This window comes from Gossypium hirsutum, chromosome D02 (genome assembly GCF_007990345.1).
Source record: "Gossypium hirsutum isolate 1008001.06 chromosome D02, Gossypium_hirsutum_v2.1, whole genome shotgun sequence".
NCBI lineage: Eukaryota > Viridiplantae > Streptophyta > Magnoliopsida > Malvales > Malvaceae > Gossypium > Gossypium hirsutum.
In genome coordinates this window covers 68,922,249-68,947,196 of record NC_053438.1, presented here as the reverse complement: position 1 = coordinate 68,947,196, position 24,948 = coordinate 68,922,249, and the positions used below count along the sequence as shown (strand labels likewise).

General features: G+C 35.6%; 1 protein-coding gene and 1 pseudogene across 1 annotated transcript; both read right to left on the bottom strand.

The window, feature by feature from the left end:
- Positions 1-976: 976 nt before the first annotated feature.
- Positions 977-3,074, bottom strand: LOC107887785 (RNA-binding protein pno1-like; annotated as a pseudogene).
- LOC107940998 (phosphatidylinositol 4-kinase alpha 1) lies at positions 2,938-24,654 on the bottom strand. The gene is made up of 26 exons (XM_041089158.1): positions 23,475-24,654; positions 22,938-23,279; positions 22,671-22,832; positions 22,081-22,251; positions 21,777-21,935; positions 21,558-21,685; positions 21,102-21,399; positions 20,406-20,574; positions 19,987-20,216; positions 17,728-17,886; positions 17,430-17,609; positions 16,529-17,056; positions 16,063-16,422; positions 15,563-15,777; positions 9,791-9,956; positions 9,560-9,693; positions 9,282-9,435; positions 8,768-9,034; positions 8,272-8,346; positions 8,093-8,131; positions 6,724-6,896; positions 6,439-6,634; positions 5,319-5,459; positions 4,372-4,580; positions 3,546-3,707; positions 2,938-3,452 (listed from the first exon to the last, which is right to left on the bottom strand). Exons 1-26 carry the CDS (start codon positions 24,315-24,317, stop codon positions 3,194-3,196), a joined length of 5,919 nt encoding a protein of 1,972 aa, XP_040945092.1. The 5' UTR covers positions 24,318-24,654; the 3' UTR covers positions 2,938-3,193.
- Positions 24,655-24,948: the final 294 nt, after the last annotated feature.

Sequence of the window (24,948 nt, the reverse complement as noted above, 5' to 3'; positions counted from 1 at the left end):
ACTTAATTGGGACAAAAGAAAACTCAAATACCAAATTAAATATTAAAGTCAAACTTAAGTCCTTAATTAGGACAAGAAAAAAACTCAAGTACGAAAGTTAATTAATATTAAAGCTGAGCTCAAGTATCAAATTAAATATTGAACGAAATTCAGGGAGCAAATAATATATTAACTATTTTTTATCATGTTCAAGAATTTAAATTACTATTTAATAAGTCTAACATGTACCAAGAAAGTAATATATTTCATTGTATTAACTACTTGTTGATACAATGTCAAACAAAGAGGAGGATGAATAATAGGATGTGACAATGTTGAAGAGGTTGGTTCACTTTAAGAGGTGGAGCTGGAAAAAACAAGAGGATAGGGAGAAAACTGGGGAGAAGGTTGAGGAAGATAAATGCTTAAGAATTGTTTAAGGACTCAAAAGATTTATTTTCTCATCAATTGGGAGGATATTTATAGAGAAATCCTCTTGTCTGTTAGCGTGACATGACAAGCCATTGTAAATGAGATAGCCATCATGGAGTACGTGAAGGGCGTGACCATAAGGCCCAGTATGTTATTCATTCAGTATGAGGTTGTTAAACATATGTAGGTCTCATTGGTTGTTGAAGAGAGTGTTCACATTGAAAAGTGCTAGACCATAGTGAACGAGTATATGTGTAAGGAGGTGCTTCCCCTGTTTAGTGGATGGTCTTCATCAGATTCAGATGGTGGATCATCTGAGGACAAATCGAGTGAACAGAGAGGTGAAGGTTAAATTTTGTTGTCCACGTGGGATCTTCTGGATCTGCCACGTGTTAGGCCAGGGTGGTAGGTATTATAGTTCTTTATAAATTTCATTCAAAGCCTCCATTAAAAATTTCATTCCAAAAAACTCAGATCCTTTAAAATGATCTTTGTTTGGAAAGGTATGCTATGGTTGATAACTAAAAACTATAACTCAAAAGAACACAATCTCAAAACATGTTATTCACATGAAACAAAGATCGAAACCTTTTAGTCTAAGTTTCGAGTAAACCTTACCGACAAGGGAACCTAAAATGAGGTTGCAAAGAGAATCTCCAATAGTCTTGATGTTGGCAAAAGATCCCAATATATCAATCTTGGTGTCAGCACTGACAATCTTGGTTTTGGTTGCGTTTTCGATAGCAAACTTTATTTTACCACCTTTATTTAATAGCCTTCCTACAACACGAGACAAGTGGTCTCTTTTAAGTGTCTTGGCATCCTTGATTTCGAATGAATCGTCATATAGTTTGTCTAATCCCAAATCGAGCAATGGAATCTGTAATGCCAAAACCCAACATGAAAGCTTGGATAAAGTCTACACACTTCTATAGGTTATTGATGTCGGGTGTGTCTGGTCTCGTTTTCAATTCAACCTTCCGAGCTTTGAGATTCATATGGATGTCGATCTTCATTTGTTTGTAAATTAGAATATAGATATCCATCCCGTATTTCTCAGGAGGCAAATATCAATGAGGTGGAATCAAGACCTGTCTAAATTGGACTCGACCATCCAACATCTCATGAGCCTTTAGTGGCTCGGATTATAGACATCCACGTTACCATTTAGCTCAAATGTATCATATCTTACAGGTTCATGACATTAGGTATCTATATTTCAAGCTCAAAATTCTCCTCTAGCTTGAAGTGAGACTTTGACACTCCTGCTAAAAGCTAAATCTATAGATTAGGCATATACAAAAATGATCCGATTTTAGTGTCACAAATTTAACAGTCGTAATAAATAACAACTCTAATTATTTTAGTCATTTTTAGAAACAAAACCTCTTTAAGACACTATAAAAAATACCTTAATATTATACAAAAATGAATATTTATTATTTTCTTATAAAAATATTATTTTGATATATTGTTACAACATAAATATGTAATATAAAAAACTTTTAACCAAATTTGATAAACAAAGTAACAACGACAAATAATTATTTACTTACTTGAACTAAGTTTTTCGGATCAAGTTTCCAACTTACATTGCAACAACTATGAACTTTGTTCGAGTAAATGAATAAAATAATTTCAGAATTTTAATATCAACACTCTTCTTCTCAACATGTAAATTTTCTCCTCGAAATTTAACTCTAAAAAGCCTTTCTATATCATCTCCATTTTATAAAAAAATTCTACCACCAAATATTAAACATATTTCAAGATGTTGGAAAATATCAAATATGGCTAAAAAGAATTCTAACAAGAAGATTTTTCCGAAAAATTATGCCCGAGATTCCCAGCGTCCATTTTACAGAAAGACTTTGCCATTTGATATGGAAAGACAATATAAATTTAAAATGCTTCTTTTAGAAGCATTTTACTGAAAAGTTATCCTAGAATTCTCGAGAATAAAAATCATCATTTTTTTATCGATTTTTTAATATATCAATCCAATAGTTGTTTTTCTTTTTAAAATTTGATCAAATAGCTCGATTTTAAAAACCCTAAATGGTGCAAGCTACTAACATAACACCCTATAGAGCAGAAGTTTGTCATGTAGGACATGTTTTTCTGGTAAAAACACGCCTTACAGAATGCCCCGTTAGCAAAAATCGCTTTCTGTTGAACGCACTTTTTCAACGTATTGATTTATCCAATTAAAATTTCCCTAAATAACCGAAGAAGAAGCCTATTTCCCACATATATATTTTTAAAATTGACATTTATGTGTAATTTTACCTACGTACGTTACTAGTAATTATAGTTTACTCATAAGAAAATATCCCGCTTATTCTTTTAGCTAGAAAATATTGTATAAATGCGAAATTCAATTATTAGAATCTCACGACTTTGTATAAACATTAAATATGTATAGACATAGACGGTACAAAATTGCAATATTCATTTGATAAAACGAAAATTACAAAGATGTAATTTTTTTTAAAAAATTACCTAACAAGGAAATTCCCTACCATGTTACAAAGAGAACTCAATTCTTATTATTATAATAAAATTATTATATTTACAATCTTCTCCTCATCAACAACATCACAACGTATGTGTGCGTGAGGGAGGCTGTTATTATGCCTGCTGTTATGATTATTTCCTATCATTATTTTGGTGGGAATTTCCTCAAGAAAAATCGAAACCATAGAAGATTAAAAAAAAAAAGAATAATTAGAAAATTAAAAATATTTACGCAAATGCAAAAAGATGATTTTCCCTTTTCCATTTACTTCTCAATGCCTTGTTGCAGATACTGTATGAGATCATAGCCGGCAGTGGTCCACTTATTGTATGCATCTACGCATACACTTTTCATGAAATTGGCTGCTTCACGCTCAGACAATTCGGGATGAAATCTCTTGCGAAGATTTCCAATGGGGTCTCCCCTACTGAAGCACGGCAATCCGCTGTCGAGCATCAGCAACACCGTGTTGATAATCCCGTTCATATATCGACGGGAAGCCAGGTATCCTTTAATACACAAGCTGCCAAGCATTTTCACAAACAACTCAAAATTTACATTGATGAGGATACAATAAGGGGATAAAAGAAGATCGTATGCAAAGAAGGTCATTTACCTTACAAAGTTATCCCATGTTTCACTCTTCATAACCCCAGATGGGTCGAGTAATTGAGTCATCTCGTGGCTCAACTTGAAATGTGCACTCTCGAACCGCATATTTCCACCAGGTGATATTTCGAAGATGAAACCAAAATCTATGTGAACAAGCCTCCCCGCACTGTATTCACATGCATATCACACTGGTTTGAGTTTTTGGTTCTTTTAGGTCAAATTCTATGTTACTCGGACTCGGATACAAGTGTTGGATACAGGTATATATTGGAGATGAGTATGGTCAGAGTTTTCTAAGATTTTTTTCATATATTTGGAGGATCTTTGGGATCATATTCTCATTCCCATGTTTCGGACATGAGTGTTAGACATAAATACTTAAATAAAAATGAAATTTCCAAGCAACATAGGCCAGATTTAATCTTTGGTATTATTGCTAATCAAGATAAAGTCGATGGCTTATTAAGGTGTAGGACCTGTAAATTTGTTGTAGTTTATAAATGGGTCCAGCTCCCTATTCATCTGAAAAATCCTAGCACGAATAAAGCTTTTAACGACCAATAAAAGCTTATATATTCCAGTCACTCATATTCGAGTTTTTGACTAATCCTAAGAGCTTTCTAATTGGCATCCACATTTTCAAGTTTTCTAAAAGCAAATCAACTGAAAACACCAGGTCTGATTCATATTTTTATTTGTGATTATGTGTTCAGGTAACTAGGTCCACCAATCATCTGGTTATCATGTTTTTAATATTAATTATTTATACTTAAGTGTTCTACCAAGCAGAAGATACAATTTCTAAAGTCAAGGAAATAGCAGAGCCATACCTGTCAAAGAGAAGGTTGCCATTGTGTCGATCCTTCGGTTGAAGAAGAAGACTAGCTACGGCATAACCTGCACTGCTAACTAAAAAGTTTCTGCGGGCAGCTTCAAAGCTAGGAGAGCCAACGGGCCCAAAATCCTGTTGAAAAATCTCATACAGACCACCATCAGTTGTTTCACCCATTTGGCTTCTGCTTCGTGTGTTAGGCACAACCTACGCCAAGGGAGAAAAACGAGAACTTATTAAGTAAAGACTTCATTAAAGTACCCTAGGAATAGTTGTCCAGTTCTTTTCCAGCAACATGGCACATGCACAAATGACTTCAGTAGTAAATTGAATCATATTGTCACATTTGTCCATGTGCGCATTATTGGGGGCACAAGATAAAAATAGAAATGGTACTCTCTATATTCTATTTACACCAAAATTTTTTAAACCGGACTGGTGGTCAGTTCGCCAGTCTGACCAGTCCTACATGTCCAATTAAAAAATTCAAAAAAATTAAAACATTCCCAATTCAACTGTTAGTTCAACCGGTTTTTAGTCGGATCGTACCAGTTCCCGGTCTAACTGGTTCAAAAGCACCTTCTAGACTAATACTCCGGTCGGTTCCCAGTCCGAATGTCCAATCCGGTCTGGTTCAAATAACATTTATTTACACAACCTTTTTTTAAAAACCATTGTCCGTTGTGATGGTAAAACTCTTAAAGACAGACAAATGCAAGAATGAAAATAGTAGTAGTGTAGACCACACCCTGCTGTGAGAGCATTATATTCCCTCAAAGTTCCTTTTCATCATTTTGTTTAGCTGTTCTAAATTAGGTATTTCCGAAATAATCACAAGAGAAAGCAATCCTGAGATAGTGTTACAGTATTAATGTATTTAATGAAAGAACCAGAACTTGAAGCAAAATGAGCGGAAAAGCTTAACAGAATAGAAGATATACTCACCTCAATTATACCTCTTCCTGGGCCAGTTGGGAGAACACCATACGGAAATAAATATAAATCAAGTCCAACTGCTCCAAATATGTCTCTTAGTTGAGCTATAACTTGAAGAGCAAGAACATCTTGTCGACAATCATCTCCAACCTTGAATAGAAAGCCAATTATATAGGAAAATGAAAACATTATTTATGTAAGAAATCAGGACTCTAAAATTTTGACCAGAATAACTAGAAAGTTAAACAAAGTACAATTTTGGAATCTGGGACCATATATAAGAGGAACTGAAAATCCAACAAACTGGAAAGAAGTACATAAATGCAACCACCATCTTAATAAGGTTATGTGTTATTATATCACATCTACTAAGTATAGAATTTCTTTTGGTAATATACAAGTCATGCTCTCAACCTCCTAGCAATTATTTGAGGTTATATGCTTAACAGAGTATCAGAGAACAGGTGTATTCTATTGTTCATTCCTTACACAATGTGCTGCTGGTGACCCTATGAAGTTGCGCACATGTAAGCCCTTGTTTTTCTTTTTTTTCTTTTTTAGTCCAATCGGAATCAATCATTACAAGCACTGAATTGAATAACTTAACTAAGTAACTAGCACTCTCATAATTTTCACAAGGTAGGACTTGAACCTAGGCACTAAAAATTCCAAAGGCCTCAGCCTTTGCCAACACAGCCAAGGCTGCCTTTGGTGAGCTACAAATGAGGGGGAGTTTTAAGTGGTGTTGTCCGACATCTGTTAAATATTGGTTTCCTGTGATCTTATATTCAAGTTAAGTCCTCCTTCTATTACCAATTGGCTTTAGTTTGGATACTCAACAATAAGAGAAAGAGAGTTGGGGTTTGTGTCATCCAGCAAAATCAGAACATAAATTTAGAGAAGCAAAACTAGCACAGCTTCTGAAAACCAAGGAAACCCTCTTTCAGTGCTGGAGGATGCTCACAGTGTATCCCACTCCACAGAAATGGTAAGAGAGCATCACCACAAGGGTGGACACAGAACCTAAGAGGTTTTTGGGCTTAAACTTATTGGTAGAAGAAAACAATTGAGAAGGCAATTTGAACCAGAATTTTCTGTCTACTTGTGTCCAACTCAGATACAAGTTTACCTTGAAAATACAAGCCTGGGGCTTTATGTCATTCTCATCACCATCTCGATCAATGACATTGAATGTGATCATGATAGGAACTTTTGCAGCCGATTGTAACGGTATTCCACTATCAACTCGAATACCCCTAACAAGCTTATTAGGAGCGGTTGGCAAATAAAGGTCTTTTCCATTCACTTGAATTTTCTCCAACTCCCTGTAGTAGTAGCAAGCATGTAACCACCAATTTTAACTGCAACATAAAAAACAGACATGACACAAGCAAAACCATTTAAGAAGATATACTTCCGGATGCCAGCCCGGCGTTCCTCCTTTGGAATAGGAAATAGGACGCCAGAAATGGATGTAACTTTGTCGAAGAAGTCAAATTCTCTTTCAAACACGTCTTGGGCCGCAGGTGAGAAACCATCGACAATACGTTGCCGAACAGCTGGTAGCATTGCTTGAAACGCAAGATTCTGGAATGAGAGAATGTACACAAGTCAATGGCCAGAGAATGGAAGGCTATAAAAAAAATTGAACTTTACAAGTTTTCCTAACAAATTAATGGTATCTGAACCATTTTGTTTATGAAAATTTCAACATTAAACTCAAAGCTATTAGAACATTTCCTAATCTGAGATGAGTCACCAGACACTCTTAACATGATCAGGTAATGCTCACCCTTAAGTCTTATTGGACTATATCGGTTCCCAAACTGACCCAGTTAAAGGCTTCTCACTAAACATGATCAACGAAAACCTAGTTCTAACAAATGATTTTCATTAAGTAATTAGCTCTTTCTTTCTTTCTTCTTCTTCTTAAAAAAGAAGAAAAGAGTAAATTGGGAATGGGGGATTTAACCTTGCTCTGAGTAAAACAATCACCACTTCTTCACTTAGGTATCGTTTTGTTGTTGTTTCTACTATTTATTTATATTTATGCCTCTATAAGGTTAAAAGTAAAACATATTTGAATTTTAAAAGCAAATAAAAATTAAGAATTAAAGGGTGTATTTTAAGAAGAAAATGCATGATTTTACTTTTTATAAAAACAGTTACTTTAATTTATGTCCCAATTGAATGTTTTTCTTTTGGCATAAATTAAATCATTTTTTAATATTTACCCAAAAAGCAAAAAAATCAAAAGCAACAATCAAACAAGGCCAATGACCCTTTTTTGTTTTAAATAAATGGAAATTGGGGATTTCTAGGAGCCGATGTTAATTTGACTTAATCAATGGTACTTGAAAAAGAGGAGCACTGACTTTTTCTTTTTGTTATTTCTAGAGGATTACCATTTTTCTTTTTGGTCTAAAGCCAGATTTCAATTGTACCATTCTGTATATATATGTCATCAACAAATAAGCAAACTTCTTTTTTTTTAATCCTCCATGCGACAAAGCATTTTTTTAGTCAATTTCCGGTATATTTGCAAATAAGAGTTTTAATTATTTCTTTATATACCTTTCTCTAATTTTCTTTCTTATTTTCTTCTTATAGATCATATGAACAGGATAATTATAACATCAGATCTGTTGTGATTCAACCCCGAGTAACCCACCTCTAGCCCACAACCCAGCCACTTTTCCAAGCCAATGTACAGTATTACTTCCAAACATTAAGGCAAGTTCTAACATGCTTTCAGGAAAAAGAGAACACTGAGATGGACAAACCTTTTCTTCGGCTTCTTGCCCTTCTTCAGGTTCTTCACCCTACAGTTACAAATTCAGGCTCAGTAGTTTCATATGATAATAAAGTGATGTAATGAAAAGAGAAGATGGTCATATGTTTCATCACAAGCTCATTGACAAAGCATACCATCTAATTGAGGAAATTTATAAAATTTTCACACCTGAAGATGCCATATTAGAATATGTGCAAATATGTCACTTTTTTTAGTTGCTCTAAGCAAATATCCTTCTAACCTCTGCAAAAAAGAACAATCATTAATGCCAAAAGTAAGAAGTGTTAAAAGAAAAATAAAATGTACTAGACAGTGTAAGCAACAGGATAATTGGGCTAATCAGATTAAGGTCATTTAGGTGGTGACTGGGAAGAACGAGCAAAATCAGTTTCTGACCAAATGCTGAATTTTGATAAATGCACAATGCTGTTGTATCCACATGATGTTTAATTGCAGTCATGGAGGCAGTATTGATTAATAACTTTTAGTTGAAAGTATATATCAAACTCAAATTGACTTGTATTACTGAGCACCTTGTATCAAAACATAACCACCAAGCAAATACACCTAAGACTCATCCTGTTATCAGGTTAACATCCTAGCATTGCACCTCATCAATAAAACACAATATAAATACATGTCCATATCATCATTGATCACTCACCCCTTCGTCATATCGCAGAGATTGCACAAGTTGTGGCATGTAGAAGGTTACATGATCAGGAGGATAGGACTCCAAAACCCTTAGAACATAAGCCATGACACGTGGATGGCCCTTATATTGAGGAGTAAGGAATTCAAGAGCTACTGTAATTGAACAAGCAGCCCAGTGAGGCAGTTGTTGCAAAAGTGCTGAATTCTCATCAACTGCCTTTGGGGTGACAAAATACGGCAGTGCCTCAGGTATTTCACGAATGTCCAATACATTTGACTGTATGAGAAATGAAAACAAATCAAGTAAGATCATGCCATGATGGTAAAAGAATATAACAATGGAAGCAAAAGAGAGGAAAGGACAAGTCAATGAATGTTTCTGGAATGCTCAGCATAAAATCCACAATGACAACGTACAATCTGAATGAAGACCATCTCCTTACTACTTGCATCATAAATAGCAACACAGAAGTTTCAAATTCTTTCCATTCCAATTCCAACAACTCCATGCAAGCAAAGCATACCTGGACTAGCTGGGTTATTTCAGTCTTTAGAGACACGTTTGTTGGAAACCTTGAGGCCAAGGCAAAAGCAATCCGAGGATCCACTGAGAAAGCAATCCTGGCATGTTCAATCCATTTCTCTGGGGTGAGTTTGGGCCGAACAGGCATGGGTTCCCTGAATATAAATATAAATACAAGCAACAAAATTTTATTAAAACAATGAAGACACTCATGCAACAAAAGGATCCCAAAGAATAAAGTCACATCAAATATCAACAAATATATTCTGCTGAAAATACTTTGAAACAGGATGTGCCCAAACTTCAAGCCTATCACATTCATTCTGACACAGCATTAGAAGAAGCTGCTTTCGCTTTTCTCTTCCCGCAGCATAATTATCCATCTGGCCCCAGACTGGGTGATATTCCTCATTCTGCAAAATTTAACTTTAGGACTAACCAGAACAATCCAGAAACAGAATATCTTAATCAAGGTTGAAACATCTGAAAACTAAATGATGACCATCTTACAGCATGAACCACAGTGTCCCCTTTCTCAGGTGCTTGGACCTTGGAGTCAGTTTGAGATACCATCTCATTACAAAAATACTGAACAGATTGAGCCTCACTCTGAGCAAAATTCATATTGTTCATGTCATAGAACTGAGGTTCAAAGGCAAACCAGCCCAAACAGGCCCTACATGAACCAAAAACAACTTTAAATAGAACTGCAAAAGTGTGCGAGTAAGCTTAACTGAATATTGGAACACGAACGTAAATAGAATGCATGTTACTGCAGCGACGCCAAACATGTTCAGTAAAAACAGTATCATTGTATATGTGAATATATATTGTTTAATTCATTGATTTACAAGAATTTAAGTCACTGAGTTTTTCCTTGTAATCAGAGATTAGATTTAGGGCAGATTCTAGGACATTATATTAATTATTGATTATGGAAATATTTTGCTTCCATAATTAGCCTCGATTGTAGACTATAAGTATGCACACTTATCAGTAAGATACGAAAGAGGTTTCTCTTTTCAGCTTTCCTTATATGGTATCAGAACCCATATCCAGCATTCTTTGTTTCAGCTTTCATCACTGATTTATTTTTTTCCTTCGTTTCAGCATTCATTGTTGAATTGTTTGTTTCTTTGTTTCAGCCTTTATCCTTGAATTTCAGTTCCATTGGAGCTACCAAAGCCAACCCTATTCGACTGTCTCACATGAAATCTCATTCAGTCCACAGCACCATCATTCGCCTCAATGGGGGAAATTTCCTAAGTTGGTCTTAATATGTCCAGATGTACCTTGGGAAAGAATGAAGAGGGGCTACTTGACAGTAAGACTCCAACCCCCGAGAAGACAGATCCAGCATGTGCTATTTGTGATGCAAATTCCATGATCATGACTTGGTTGGTGAACGCAATGGATGAAAAAATAAGTGCAAATTACATGTGTTTTTCTACTGCAAAGGACTTCTGTGATAATGCAGTTGAAATGTAGTTTGATCTTGGAAACTATTTCCAAATGTATAATCTACAACAAAAGATTGGAGAAGTTTGGCGTGGAGAAGGTAGCGTGACAATGTATTTTAATGCTCTTAAGGGTCTTTTGCAAGATTTAGATTTATTTAATAATGATGACTGGAAAAGTTCATATGACTATACTCTTCATAATAAAACTGTAGGGAAAGGTAGAATTTTCAAGTTTTTGGTTGGATTGAATGTTGAATTTGATGAAGTGAGGGGGAGGATACTTGGTAGAAACCTCTTCCTCCCATTGGAGAAGTTCTTTTTTTAGAAGTATGGAGACAGTAAACCAAACATTATGTTATGTTGGGGTGAAAAGAGACAATAAGTTCAACTGAAATGTTTGTTGCGGATACCAAGAATCATACAAATCCAATTGGTAATCAGGCTGCACACTGATCATTCCAAAACAACTAGCGAATATTTGATGAGAAATCCCAGGCATGGTGTGTTTATTACAACGAACCACATATACTCGGAAATTTGCTGGAAACTTCAAGGAAAACCAGCAAACAGGAAGAGCAACATACCAAGGGATAGAAGCAACCATGGAAGCTCCTTAGCAAATGCAGTTAACACCTTTAACAAGAAGCAAATTGAATTTCTCTTGAAACTGCTAAACTTCAATCCATCATCTAACATTCACAATGTTTCCTTGGCTCAAACATGTAGTAATTCAAATCCTCTATCTTATTGTTCAAATTCTCATCCTTCTCCATGGATCATAGATTTAGGAGCTATCAACCACATGATTAGTATTTCACACTTATTCATGACATATTCTCCTTGTCCTGGCAATGAAAAAAATTCGAAGTGCAGATGGTAGTTTCTCACCTATTGCAAGGAAAGGCTTAATTAAACTCACAGAAAACATAGGCCTTACGTTTGTGCTTCATGTTTCTAAACTTGCTCGCAATCTCTTATTTGTTAGCAAACTATCCGAAGACTCTCACTAATTGTATTGTTTTCTTTGAATCTCATTGTGAATTTTAGGACCAAACTCAAGGAAGATGGTTAGCAGCTAGGATGAGAGATGGTCATTATTATTTTGATGAGAGAATTTCCGGTAATAAAAAGGCTCAAGGCTTAAGCAATATTAGTTAAAACATTACTTATGAACAAGTTATGCTTTGGCATTATACATTAGGCCATCCTTATTTTCATTATCTTAAACATTTATTTCCCACTTTATTTTAAGGATTGCTCTTTTTTCTTTTTTTCTTTTTTTGTAAAAGCTATTATTTATCTAAGAGTCACTGCTCTACTTATGTTTCAAAACCCTATCTTCCTTCTAACTATTTTATCTCTTCCATAGTGATGTACCTTCAAAAATTACAACTTTGTTTAGGAAAAAATGGTTTGTGACATTCATCGATGATTATACATGGTCATACTAGGTTGATTTGATGATTGAGAAGTCTGAAGTGGGAAAATTGTTTAAAGAGATTTATAACATTATTGGAAATCAGATTTAAATAGAAATCGGCATCTTACAGTCTGATAACGAAATTGAATATTCTAATGACATTTTGGGAGTTTAAAAAACAAAAAAAAAAGGGAGGATTCAACATTAGTCTACTTGTCGTGACACTCCAAAATAGAATGAAATTGCTGAAAGAAAGAATAAACATTTGCTTGAGGTTGCTTGCACTACTATGTTATCTATGCATATTCCTAAGTGGGAAAAGACTGTTTTAACTGCATCATATTTGATTAATAGGATGTCCACTCGAATTTTAAAATACATCACGCCTTTGAAGTGTTTTAAACCTTTTTTCCGGAATGTAGGATCCATTTGGATTTACCGATCAAAGTTTTGGTTGCATTGTTTTTGTCCACTTACCCACCAAGATTCACTCAAAACTTGATCACAGAGCTAAAAAATGCGTCATTATAGGTTATGCTCCAAATACGAAGGGATATAAGTATTATAACCCTCAAACTAGAAAAATCTATATTCACTCAAAAATGATTTTTGTAGCATTTCAAATTCTTCGAATCCTTTATCGAATATAATCTACGACTCCATGATGCTAGAAAAACTTAGGGAAAACTTGCTCAAGATGTTGTAAACGGAGGAAATCTAAGTCTATTATTGACAAGCATAAACAAGATGCAAACATAAGAACTATTACAATAGACTCAAAATCCGTATGAGTTTTTGGCTTATGCTAGGAAAAATATTCATAAAGTTAATAAAGATCCGTCTACTGCTCCAATGTTAGATTAACCAAACCTTGAGGGAAAAATGGTGTTGCTATTTTGATTGTTTATGTGGATGATATAATTTTGACAGATAATGACAGTGCAGAGTTGGAAAATCTGAAGAAAAAACTTGCAGCCAATTTGAAATAGAAGGCTCGAGGAAGGTGAAATATTTTCTTAGGATGGAGTTCGCTAGGTCTAAGGAAGGTATATTTGTTAATCAATTCAAGTATACACTTGACTTAGTGGAACAAGTATGCTTGGTTGCAAGGCAGCTGAGACACCTATTGAACACAACTTAAAACTATAGCCAAACAAAAAAGAAGATATGGTAAATAGGGAAGACTATCAAAGGCTTGTTGGTAGATTGATGTACTTATCCTATACATACTCAAACATAGAGTTTGCTGTGAACTTAGTAAGTCAGTTCATGTACTCACTAGGAAAAGAACACTTTGACGTTGGATATTAAATCTAAAGATATCTAAAGGGGACTCCTGCAAAGGGACTGTTACGTAAAAGGCGTGAACATCTGCAAATTAAGGTTCAAACAGATTTTGATTGGGATGGAAGTACAACTGATAGGAGGACAACTTCTGGCTACTGCACCTTTGTTGGAGGAAATCTAGTTGTGTAGCAAAAAACAAAGTGTAGTAGCAAGGAGCTGTGAAGAGGCTGAATTTAGATCCCTTGCTCGTGGAACTTGTGAGGTAATGTGGATTAAAAGACTATTAAAAGGTTTAGAGTTGTTAGATTCTTCACCCATGAAGGTTTATTGTGACAACAAAGCAGCACCTCTATCACATGCAATCGAGTTTTAAACGAGAGAACAGAATATGCACAAGTGGACATGCATTTTATCAAGGAAAAACTCAAAAGGACAAATTTGAATGCCACACATTCCTACCACCAGTCAAGATGTTGATATACTGACAAAGGGACTTCATAAGAAGCAGTTTTGATGGCCTAATTAGCAAGCTACCTATGGAAGACATCTTTCATCCAGCTTGAGGGGGAGTGTTGAAAATAGATCCCTTGAACATAAGGATTAAATTCATTGATTTATAGGAATTTAATTCACTGATTTTTGCCTTGTAACCAGTGATTATATTTGGTATCAGTAAGGAATTGGAATGTAATAATATTGATTCATATAGGAGGAAAAGGTTCTCTATTGATTCAAATGCTGTACCTATGGGATAGGGATAGAGAAAGAGGAAAAACCGAAGATTTCACATAGTGCTTTTGATCGAAAAATCAATCTGATTTATTTCGTAGGATATTTTATTAATTATTGATTAAGTAAATATTTTGTTTCCTTAATTAGCTTAGTCGTAGACTATAAATATGTACAATTCTTCACTCATTAGTAATATACGAAAGAGGTAAATGTGTACAATTCTTTACTCATTAGTAATATATGAAAGAGGTTTCTCTTCTTAGCCTTTAGTTTTCTCTTTTTAGCTTTTCTTATTAACTTAGTATCTCTTGTTACATATGAGGAAAACCTAAAGGGGAAGGAGGTTTCGAACCTTAAGGACCTTACCTCCTAAGAATGGGTTACAACCACTACGCCGAACCTTGGTTGTTGAGTCGTCCTTAATCATTCTCTCACCCCTACATATCAAACGCCCAAAGTCCTTGATCGTTTTGGAGATGAAAGAAACCTAAGATTTTTAGAACCCAAACTCTATCTTCAATTGCATTTCTTTCCAAATTCTTGATATTTATTGCACCTTGGCAGCTTCTCACAAATGGAAATCATAAGCATTTCTAAATGTTAAGACATGGAAGCTATGTAAATTGGTATAAATATCTTGGAAAACATATGTAAACATGGACCACGCGTTTGAACTCCACCATCATTTGGCACAAAGACTTCTTAAAGGTGAAGGCTAAATAAAATGGGTCTCAGTAGTTGCCAAACAATAGCCCGATTTGGAAAATGAGAACAGTTGCCTTTAAAACACCAACCTTTTATCAACATTTTGGGCTATCAAAACTGCCATAATTCATGTATAGTATTCATCCTAAGAGCCCCTATAACATGTTCAATGGCACACAATTTTTGAAAAGAAAAAACAAGGGTAAGTTATGTTTGCATCTAATCAAAAACTGAAACGATAAATCTTAAATTTTTTACTAAGGGGCAAAAAACAATTTTAAGAATAATTTGCTGAACTGAAGTGTTGAGATTCTGGAAACCAGGACATGCAAGTCATTGACTTCCCCAGAATGAATCAAAAGAAAAAGAACTAAAAAGGTTTAGGTTGAAAGTAAAAACTGAAAAAATTAATCTCAAGTTTTTTACTAAGGGGCAAAAACCAATTTTAAGAATAGTTTGCTGAACTAAAGTGTTGAGATTTTGGAAACCAGGACATGCAAGTCATTGACTTTCCCAGAATGAATCAAAAGAAAAAGAACTAAAAAGGTTTAGGTTGAAAGTGAATGAGAATCTCCAGAACCAAGAAATAAAAGTCAATAATCCAAAAAGAAAAATCAAATAAAAGGAACTAGAAGGATGCAGATCGAAAGTGAAAGAAAGAAAGTCAAGGACAGTTACCGGTATATTCTATCTTCTAACAGCTGAATCCCACTTCTAAAATTCTGCAAATTCCCTTGGGATTGGCATGAGCAGAACTTAAGACCGAGAAGCATGAAGGTGAAAAAGGTGCCGGCTGCTGCTGGGTGACGTGAAAAGCTCCAGGGAAGTTTGGTCGTTCCTTGTAACATCCGACCAATGAGCAAAAGTTGCTCAACACTATTCTGACGAACTACCTATACAACTCAAACAAGAAAAAGAGATGTAGCCATAGAAAAAGGAGTAGCATCACATGCCAGAATGTGCATAAACAAAGAGATATTGGCACTGTAGGAAACAAGATAATAAATGTCAAATGCAAAAACATTTTAAGGTGAAAAAGCACACATGTATACACACATACACATACACACATAATATGCCATGTATGTTCACATGCTGTTCAATGATAAACAAACAGCACAAACATCAGGACATGGAATAGAGTTGTCTGAAAGAGAGGATACAAAATTATCAATTACCTCAAAGCGATCAATAAAAAAACCCAGCCACAATCTATGAGCAATTATTTGGTCAACAGGATTGATATCAGGCAGTTCCTCTGGTTCCCCAGCGAACAAGTGGGGCCTTAATTTTGCAGTAGGTCCAGAGTATTTCCAATCAGATGCAAAGAGACCTCGTTTTGTCTCAATTGTCCATAACCATGCATCAACAAGTTCAGCAAGGACAAGAGAACCCCACTGCGGAGCAGCAGAAACCAGCCAAGTCCAGATGAAAACACCAGTTTCCATAGCATCAGGGGTAGCAATATAAGCTGGACACCAGCAGAGAAGACGTAGAAGTTGTGAGAAGCCCTTCACATTTGATTTTCTATCAGAACCCTGGACATGAACCATTTTCAAAGGGTCAGAGTGAAATGGGTCTCTAAATACTTTTCTGCAGAAAAAAAATAAAAAAAATATACATATGAAATACTGATAGTTCTACCAGATTTGACAGAAGCAATGCAGTTGCCTGACAACAAGTTTCACGGAACTGTGACTTATCCAGTTCTCCACCTTTTTCTGCAGAATTAACAAATTGTTGAAGGAGACGCACAAACTTTGAAATTGAAACCTCATTGAATGCCTCATCCTCAGTCTGCTGTGGTTGAGAGAATGCTCCAGAGATCAGCCTTTGGAGGCCACCACCAAAACCTTGTTGTGGTGCAGCAGATTGAAATCCACCCATGCTATTATACAACCTTCTCATGCCAGCAATTTCTCCGGCATAGTTGCTTTTAACTGTTGCACTGACTATACCAGTACTAAGCACCTCTAAGATGAAGGCTTCTGACAACTTCAAATTCGCTCCTGATGCAGCAGCTGCAGAAGCCATGACTGCAGGAATATTTGCAGTCCGTATTCCAGTCCAACAATCATTTTTTCCTGTACCAATCCTTATCTCAGATAATAAAGACACCACATCAGTTGTATGCTGTGCCTTCTGCCATGTGTTTGCTTTACAAAGCTTTTCCTGTGGGATATATTTGGAACCACAAACAATTAATTAGAAGAACCATGGAAAAACAGAACAAATCCAAGTCAATTTAAGAATGGGGGAAACCAAAAGAACAGCCTTGAAACCAGAAAATGAAAAAAAAAAGTTGATAATTGAAATTTATTGGCCATCACCCCAGTAGGTGTGTCCATATATGAAATTTAAGACAAACTAAATTTTAATGAAAAGAAAAGAGCCTACACAACGCATTCTAGTAGTAAATGACAGAATATTCAAAACTCAGTGCATAAGGAAAAATATACATTAGCCATGAAGGATTCCATACTAAAGGAACGAGAACAATAAGCAAAAGAGTAACAATAACATATACAGTCATTCATTCAGCAACCTGGAGTAAACCCTGGGTAGTACATGGAGCATATGAGAGTGATTCAACAGTCCATTCCCGAACATTTTTTTGGTATAAAGAACGGACAGCTGCTTCCCAAGCAGGATCATTGACAACAGAAGTTGTCTCATTTTCAACAAAAAAAAGCAAGGAATCCAAGCAAGATGAATTCCACAAAACCTGCACATATTCAATTCCATTTGTCTCAAATATGCGATTCAGATTATGGAGCAAACTGGGAAAATAAAATGTAGAATAACCATTAGATGAGAAGGATATCATCAATATATAGCTTTACCTGAGGAAATTTTTCTCTAAGCTGAACCAATAGTTTCACAGCTATATCCCGAATGTGTTCTTCCCTCTGCGACATACTATTTATTAGAAAACATGCATGTGCGGAAAGGGTTGATTCTCTAATCACAGCTTCATCGCCTGTTTTAGTTATTCGGTCTTCCTGAACACATGTCAAGAAACTCATGAGGTTCAATTAGCAGGATCACATGGTACAAATACACACAGTGTTACAAGGAAGAGATAAAAGAGCAGGACAGTAACCAGTATTACACTGGTAGAAAAGAGGGTTACGCACTTGTCCCATTTCAGGAAGGTCGTCCAAGAGAATTTAACTTAATTGGTAGGAATTATAAATTACTTAAATGACACCAAATTTACCGTACTTTGTCGAGAAATTGCACTCACTTGAAAACTCACAAGAAAAGCAAGAGAATGCTTATGGGATAAGATAATAAGATAAAGCTACAGATGATCAAGCATATCCAAAAGACAGCACTATAAGGGACGAGCAAACCTGAAGGAACAACACATATTGTACACTTTTCAACAATCTGTTTTAGGAGTACATGAAATATTTAAAGTGATTAAGAAAAGAAAATATGGAATCCTCTCAACTTTGGGTGTAAATATATTAAAATCAAATTAATGTAGAAAACCAAATCTAGGATGAAGGTAACTTTCCTAAAACCAAATCATGTGCATTCCGGTGTGCATATTTTCGGGACATTTTATTTATAATAGTGCTTGAATCCTCTTGTTGCTTTGGTTTATTGAAACTTTTAGTGTAAGCTATAGATATAAAACAACACAAATACGCAAATTTAATTAATTTATATGCAAAGAAAAGATTGATATGAAAATTAGTTCCTTAATAGTTAATCCATAACTCATAACATCATTTAACATGGTATTTCTATATTATTATTTAATCATGATAATTTTTTTATTCAATGCCTAAATTTGTTTAAAAAAATACTTCATCTCATATTATTATTCAATATTTTAATTTTAACCATTAATTATTGTAACATTAATTTTTATTCAATAAATTAAAAACAAAATGTGACACAAAATTGAGCGTTATTCAAAAAGTGTCACACAAGAACACAACATGGATGGACAACTAAAATAACAACTCACAAAAAATAACATATCCATGATACAAATACATGAACATGTCTAAAATTATAATTTTTTTAAAAATGAACACAAGACAATACAGAGAAATAACTAAAACACAATACAAAGAATATAATACCAACAAGATATGAATGCATTAATGTTTCAAAATTTATATAACACGACTCACTTGTCAGATTTTATATATAATTTCTGAATATGATTACAACACAAAAGGTTAACATAAATACAAAATATGCTAATTTCTAGCCACACAAGGCAACAATTGAGGGGATAACTTTTGTTATGTGGCAAATTCGAAAATGACAACAATAATGACTAAAAAAGACAGCACAAAAAAAAGTAAAAAGAAAAATAACACTAACACTAACACTACATGAATGCTCAAACATGTAAAAATTTATACACACATGGTAATTATTTAGAAGAATTTGAAAAAAAAAATGAAGAAGATAATTTGAGAAAAATCCAGGTAACCAATTTACTCACTTGGGTGACATCTTTTATTCCAAGTGATTGTTGAATTCTTCTAAAGCCGATTGGAAACTATGACTGGACAATGTGTAAAAGAAGCTAGATCCTTGTATAGGTTGTAGGATTCCTAAGAAATTCTTCAATTTCTTCTAGAAGTAGATGATTATTCATCTGCTTCTCACATTTCATGAATAGTCAGGACGTGGATAAATATCCAGAAAAACATTTAGGGAATCGGTCTAATTCTATCTTTATTCATTCCTTTTGAAGAAAGAAAAGATCCTAAATAAGTAAATAACTGATTTTCTTAAGCGTTTAGGTCTAACTCTGGTGCCATTTACAATAACTCTTCGCTAAAACTCGTTTTTCTTATTTCTTACTGAAAAGGAAAGTAAGCCATGAGAATGAAGTGTAAGTGTATAATTGTAGAGCAAGACAGTCACAAGATTGGCCACCCAACATCTTAAGCAATTTGTTCTTATTAAAACAGAAGCTAGTTGATTGTACAATTATTAATTAACTATAATTTTAACAACACCAAATTAGTAAAAGATGCATTAACACCTAAAATCTCCTTATATGAAGATTGTATTAAAAAAACGAATAAAACAATGCCCCAAACATTTCAAGTAAATTGAAGACATACCAGCCATGACACTGCTGTTTCAAATGCCCTGTGCACCATTGCTGTCAAACACTGGGAAACAGCAGGCATAAGATTTGGAGTTTTCAAGTATTCAAAGGCACAACTGAAGGCGCTTCTAGAAGCGGTAAAACTAGTGCCACCACTAGTGTCACCATTAAGGATGCCACCATTACTGATGAAACGTATTATCTCTAGGAAAGCCACCGCAAGAAGATAGGTTGCCTTTACACCTGTAAAGAAAGCCAAAAGGCATCAATGAAATGAGCCTACTACAAAAAACAATGCCCCCGTCCCCTCTTCTTTAATGAATAATAAAACAATGATACAGACCAAATAACAAGATGTTATCACACAAGAAATTATTGAACATGGAGATAAAATAGGTATATCCACAATCAAGTGCAAGAAGTTCACTAGACCTGAAATTGTGCTCATTGCACCAACATCAACTCGCCCACCTAATGCGGCAGAAAGAGCTGTTCTTTGGCTTACAGCAGCTTTTTCATTGCCGCTCCCTTGACGACTGCCAGGGTTGTGAAGGGCATTCAGTTCCAGCTCATCTTCAAGCCATTTCACAGAGCTCACAACCTGCAAAGAAAAACAATGTCAATGAAAATGGCACTTGACTTTTGGAAAAGCCTCACAATCATTTAGACAACATACAAACCTAGGTCAACTGTAGTGGGAAAAAAAGCAGGTTTTTGTTAAGAATCAGAACTAAAACTGAGTTGATGTGAACACAAGCTAAAGACAAATTAAAATGGGCAACCATATTCCAAAATAAAACTAGAAGCATAGATTTTATATGGATATAACTGAATTAGTTGCAAAAGCCTAGAAGAGGCATTGCGCTTCCCAGTCAGTCCAACAAGAAAATTTTTAAATGTGTAAAAACTCCCAACATTCAGCAGATTATGTAGCCATCTCAACTAGTGATTGCACATCCAGCTGATCAATAACATTTCCACTTGACAATTGCAACTTAATCAATGTCTTAATGTCAGATTTATTAGGAAATTAAACATAAACCAGTCTGATAAATATAATTAGCACAAAAAGAAACTGATTTAGAAAATGAAATGTGCTCATGGAAGAATTCTTGAAAATCAACTTACAAGGGGAGGTGTCCCCTGAGCAATACGCTGGACAGCAGAAGACCATTGTTCATTCCACATATATGGTCCTGCCACTGCTTGAAGTGCAATAGCACTCATGCTTCCTGAACTGCTCAATGTTGAGGAATCTGATTTTTGAGTCTTCTGAATAGGAGGTGCCAGCCCAAAAAGAGCAACATAGAACCACAAGTTGCGAAATAACTTCAGCAGAGAAGGTTCCAGATCTACTGCAGGATCAAAATCAGAACATACTTCAGCAACAGCAGGAAGTAGGGGCCCCAGAAAATCAGCTCCACTCCTGCAAGATTTGAGATACTGAAAATAAAATATTTGGAACATGTATTATGAGGATAGCAAAAAAAGAAGTTTGCAGAAAGCAAGCCATAAAACAGAGAGACAGCAAAATACATAAATTATAAGGAAAGACAAATATATTGCTAATCAGAAAATATTTACCTGCCACTTTTTGCTTCAGCTGCCAAGCCTACATCAGAGCACAAAGATAACAAGCGATGCCGATAGTCTGAGCGCAACTTAGCATTCTTAAGACCAGTGGCAATCAAAAGAAATCCCGCAGGAAGAGTCTAGAATGTGATTGAACCAGTGAGCACCAAACCAATAAGAAAAACTACCAGACAGCTAAATTGTTACTTCTATCTCACAAATAATGCACACCTCAAAACGTTCTGTGGTGGCCTCTGACTCCGAAGTTTTGTTTTCTCTAGACCCTCCACTCGAAAGTTTACTCAAGTAACTTCTCGTCATCAGAACAACTGTTTCCCGATATGACTTCTCGAAACCTAAACTTGCCATGCGAGATACAGCATCAAGAAGCTGCAGTAAATTGAGTACATGTCAAAGTTGAGAAACCATGCCGTGTGATCTAAACAAGAAAGAGTATTAGTCAAATCTTTCAGTTACTTGTGTACCTAAATAGCAGAAAAAGAAACTTTTAAATTTATAATTACAAAATACATACTCGAAGTCGCAATAAGCTTGGAGTTATAGCATCACCCTCTTCTAAGCTTTCAATAAAAAGAGGAAGTATCATGTCCACCACTTCAGGCTTGCTGATAGCAACATTTAGATCAGCCAACAAACGTATTACATTAAGCTGTAATGCTGGAACTTCCTGCTTCTCTTTATCATCCTGAAATTTGCATGACCATGTAAACATAGCGAAGAAGTAAACTTAAACGGGGCAATAGCTATTTGTTAAGTATAAGCATAAATAAAGGAAACATACATACCTACCACCTAAACAGGCAAATAGCCTACTAAGATATAATAGGCGACAGATAACATTACTGATCCATATTAAACAAAAGTAAAAAGCAACCTCTATACATGCAAATGCGGAAGGCTCTGGCAAAAAGATATGAAAAGAAAAGAAAAAGAATAGACTTTTAAACTAAATTGAGAACAAAGACTATAAACCACATATCAAGAGAAGGTATGTTTGTATAAATGTTGCATGTATAACTCTGTTCAGTGCATTAGGCCCACACACAAGCACATGCAGTTCTCTGTTTGACTTAATCATTCAATGGTTAATATTATACCACCGACCTGCTCCCCATAATCATTTCTCTCACGAATGCTTGTAGCTAATCCCATGATAAATGTATCTATTGGAGCTCGGTCTTTGGCCCAGCCAGTTTCAATAATCTCACAACATGTCTTCAGAACACCGTCAAACATGACTCCTTGGCTGCTGCCCCAGGTATCAGCCTGTTACATTCACATTGTTACGAAAATAAAAACAGAAAAGGGAAAAAAATCTATCTATAAGTATATTTTCGAGACTTAGAATCTAAAACCAGCTACAAAACATACCTGCATACATGCAGCCAGCACAAGGGGTTTGAGACGTATGAGCAAAACACGCAGCGGCTGCCCTCCCCTAGAGACAGCAACTTGTGCAATTCCAGAAAGCAAGGAAATGAATAGCTCCTCGCAAGCTCTCAACTTTCTCCATACAGAGAGCAGACAAGCTTCAGCAGCATCTATCAACAATGCAAGAGTCTCAAGCACCAATTTCTTAGAGGTCTTTGCGTCCACATCAAGACAGACAAGACTTTTAATTTGCATCCTAGCAGCAGCTTGAAAAGCTGATAGTTTTGCATTAATTCTGGCTTTTAAAGGTTGTCCTTTTTCATTCCAGTCACGCTTCCTAATCTGCATACCAAGTCAAAGTTGTGACCATCTCGTTTTTCAATATACATTGCTTCTACAAGGTTCAAATGCTAACTTATTCTACAAAACGAGTACAAGTTACCCATTTCTTCATACTTTACCAATAAAATGCATTACTTAGGTGCCTTAATTTAACGGAAATAAATAGAACAGCACAAGGCTTCCGTTGGCATTTACCTTTAGGAATGCAGACATAGATTGAAGCTGCTTCTTTGCAATTAATCTCACTTGCTCCAAATGCTTTTGATCAATGCTCACCTTTTCCAAAGTATGAGCAATCAATTTAAAAGCAACTTCTTGCTTCTCCAAGCTCTCCATGGACTCGTCCTCGAATGAAGCAACTTGTTGCGCAAACATAGTCCCACCTCCATCAATACTGAAATTCATGTGATCAGCATAACTATTCCAATAAACACTACTTCCATTGGCTGCAGCCTTAGTATCCAAGGTTCCTGGAATCTCCCCCTGTGACGCCGTAAGTAACGTAGATAATTGATCGAAAAGGTGATCTATCAATTGATCAGCATCAGACTGTAAAACTGGCGGGAAGTTATTTGACAAAGCCAGCAGGAAAGCCCTAGAAATTGCCGTATCGTTTCCGTTTCCTTCCTGGTTACTGACGGAGGTAGTAACTACCTCCCCGAAATACTCGGCGATCTCGGAAGCCAGATCGGGAGATGCATTAGCGGTTTCAGAAATGTATTTCAAGAAATCAACGAAGAATGAAGAAATTGCATCGTTGTTGTAAGACTGCGGCCAAAAGGAACGATGGAACGATGACGGAATGGCCCGAATAAACTCTAGCGTCACCGATATAGGTCGGTCATCCCTCGAATGGGGACATTTAGAAAGAAATCGCGCGACGCCAATCACCGCATGGAGTTGCGACCTTGATGCCCTCGGCGAGTCGTTCTGTAACGTCTCCGGCTGCGGGCACCTACCGCAAATCCAAGCTAGTTTGTCTCTAAATTGCTCCGGACGTCTCGCTATAATGTCGCACAGTTCGATCATCGGATCCATTTTCGATCCACCAAAATTCTTAGAATCCAATCAGATTTCGTCACTTAAAATAATAGCAAAATGTTTTACCAAAAAAACACAAATGTTAACGTTTCGGATTGTCATTTCTGAATCAAGAAGCTCCCTCCTAACGCCAATAGCGTTATCGTTTTCGTATTTGCGGCCGTTGCTGCCATTGCCTCCTTATTTTTTTCTTTTTTTTTCTCTGCTTTTTTTTATTTTTATTTTTTTGGTTCCGTTATGTCTTTTTAACAGATTTAAGAATGATTGAATGAAAATTTTGTTTCTCTCCTCAGTCTTCGCGCCTCTCGCTCGTTCGCAGCCTTTCCTTTTTTTATCTTTTAGTTTCTTTTCTTTTCTCAGCGTGTTTTTATCTACGCTATGTTCCTCCTTCAGTACGTCGGCGTATCGGGGTTACTTAATCTTAACAAGTCACGTGACCCCGGACAACTGAGTGCCACTCTGTGAATGTGATACGGCATTAATTTGATTAAAATAGTGTCATCTTCAATTGGCTCCAACTGCCTTTCCATAATTAGAATCGAGAGTATTTTATTTTATTTTTTAAAATAATAATATACATAATATCAAACTTCAAATCACGTCAATTCTTTAATTTACTACTTAATAA

What these genes read in the sequence shown, in the direction of transcription:
- LOC107940998 (XM_041089158.1), bottom strand. Translation starts at nt 24,317, where the DNA reads ATGGATCCGATGATCGAACTGTGCGACATTATAGCGAGACGTCCGGAG. An exon ending in CTACCCAGGGTTTACTCCAG is followed by an intron (nt 17,057 to 17,429) that starts GTTGCTGAATGA and finishes TATATCCCACAG; the next exon opens with GAAAAGCTTTGTAAAGCAAA. An exon ending in CGCCGGGCTGGCATCCGGAA is followed by an intron (nt 6,635 to 6,723) that starts GTATATCTTCTT and finishes CTACTACTACAG; the next exon opens with GGAGTTGGAGAAAATTCAAG.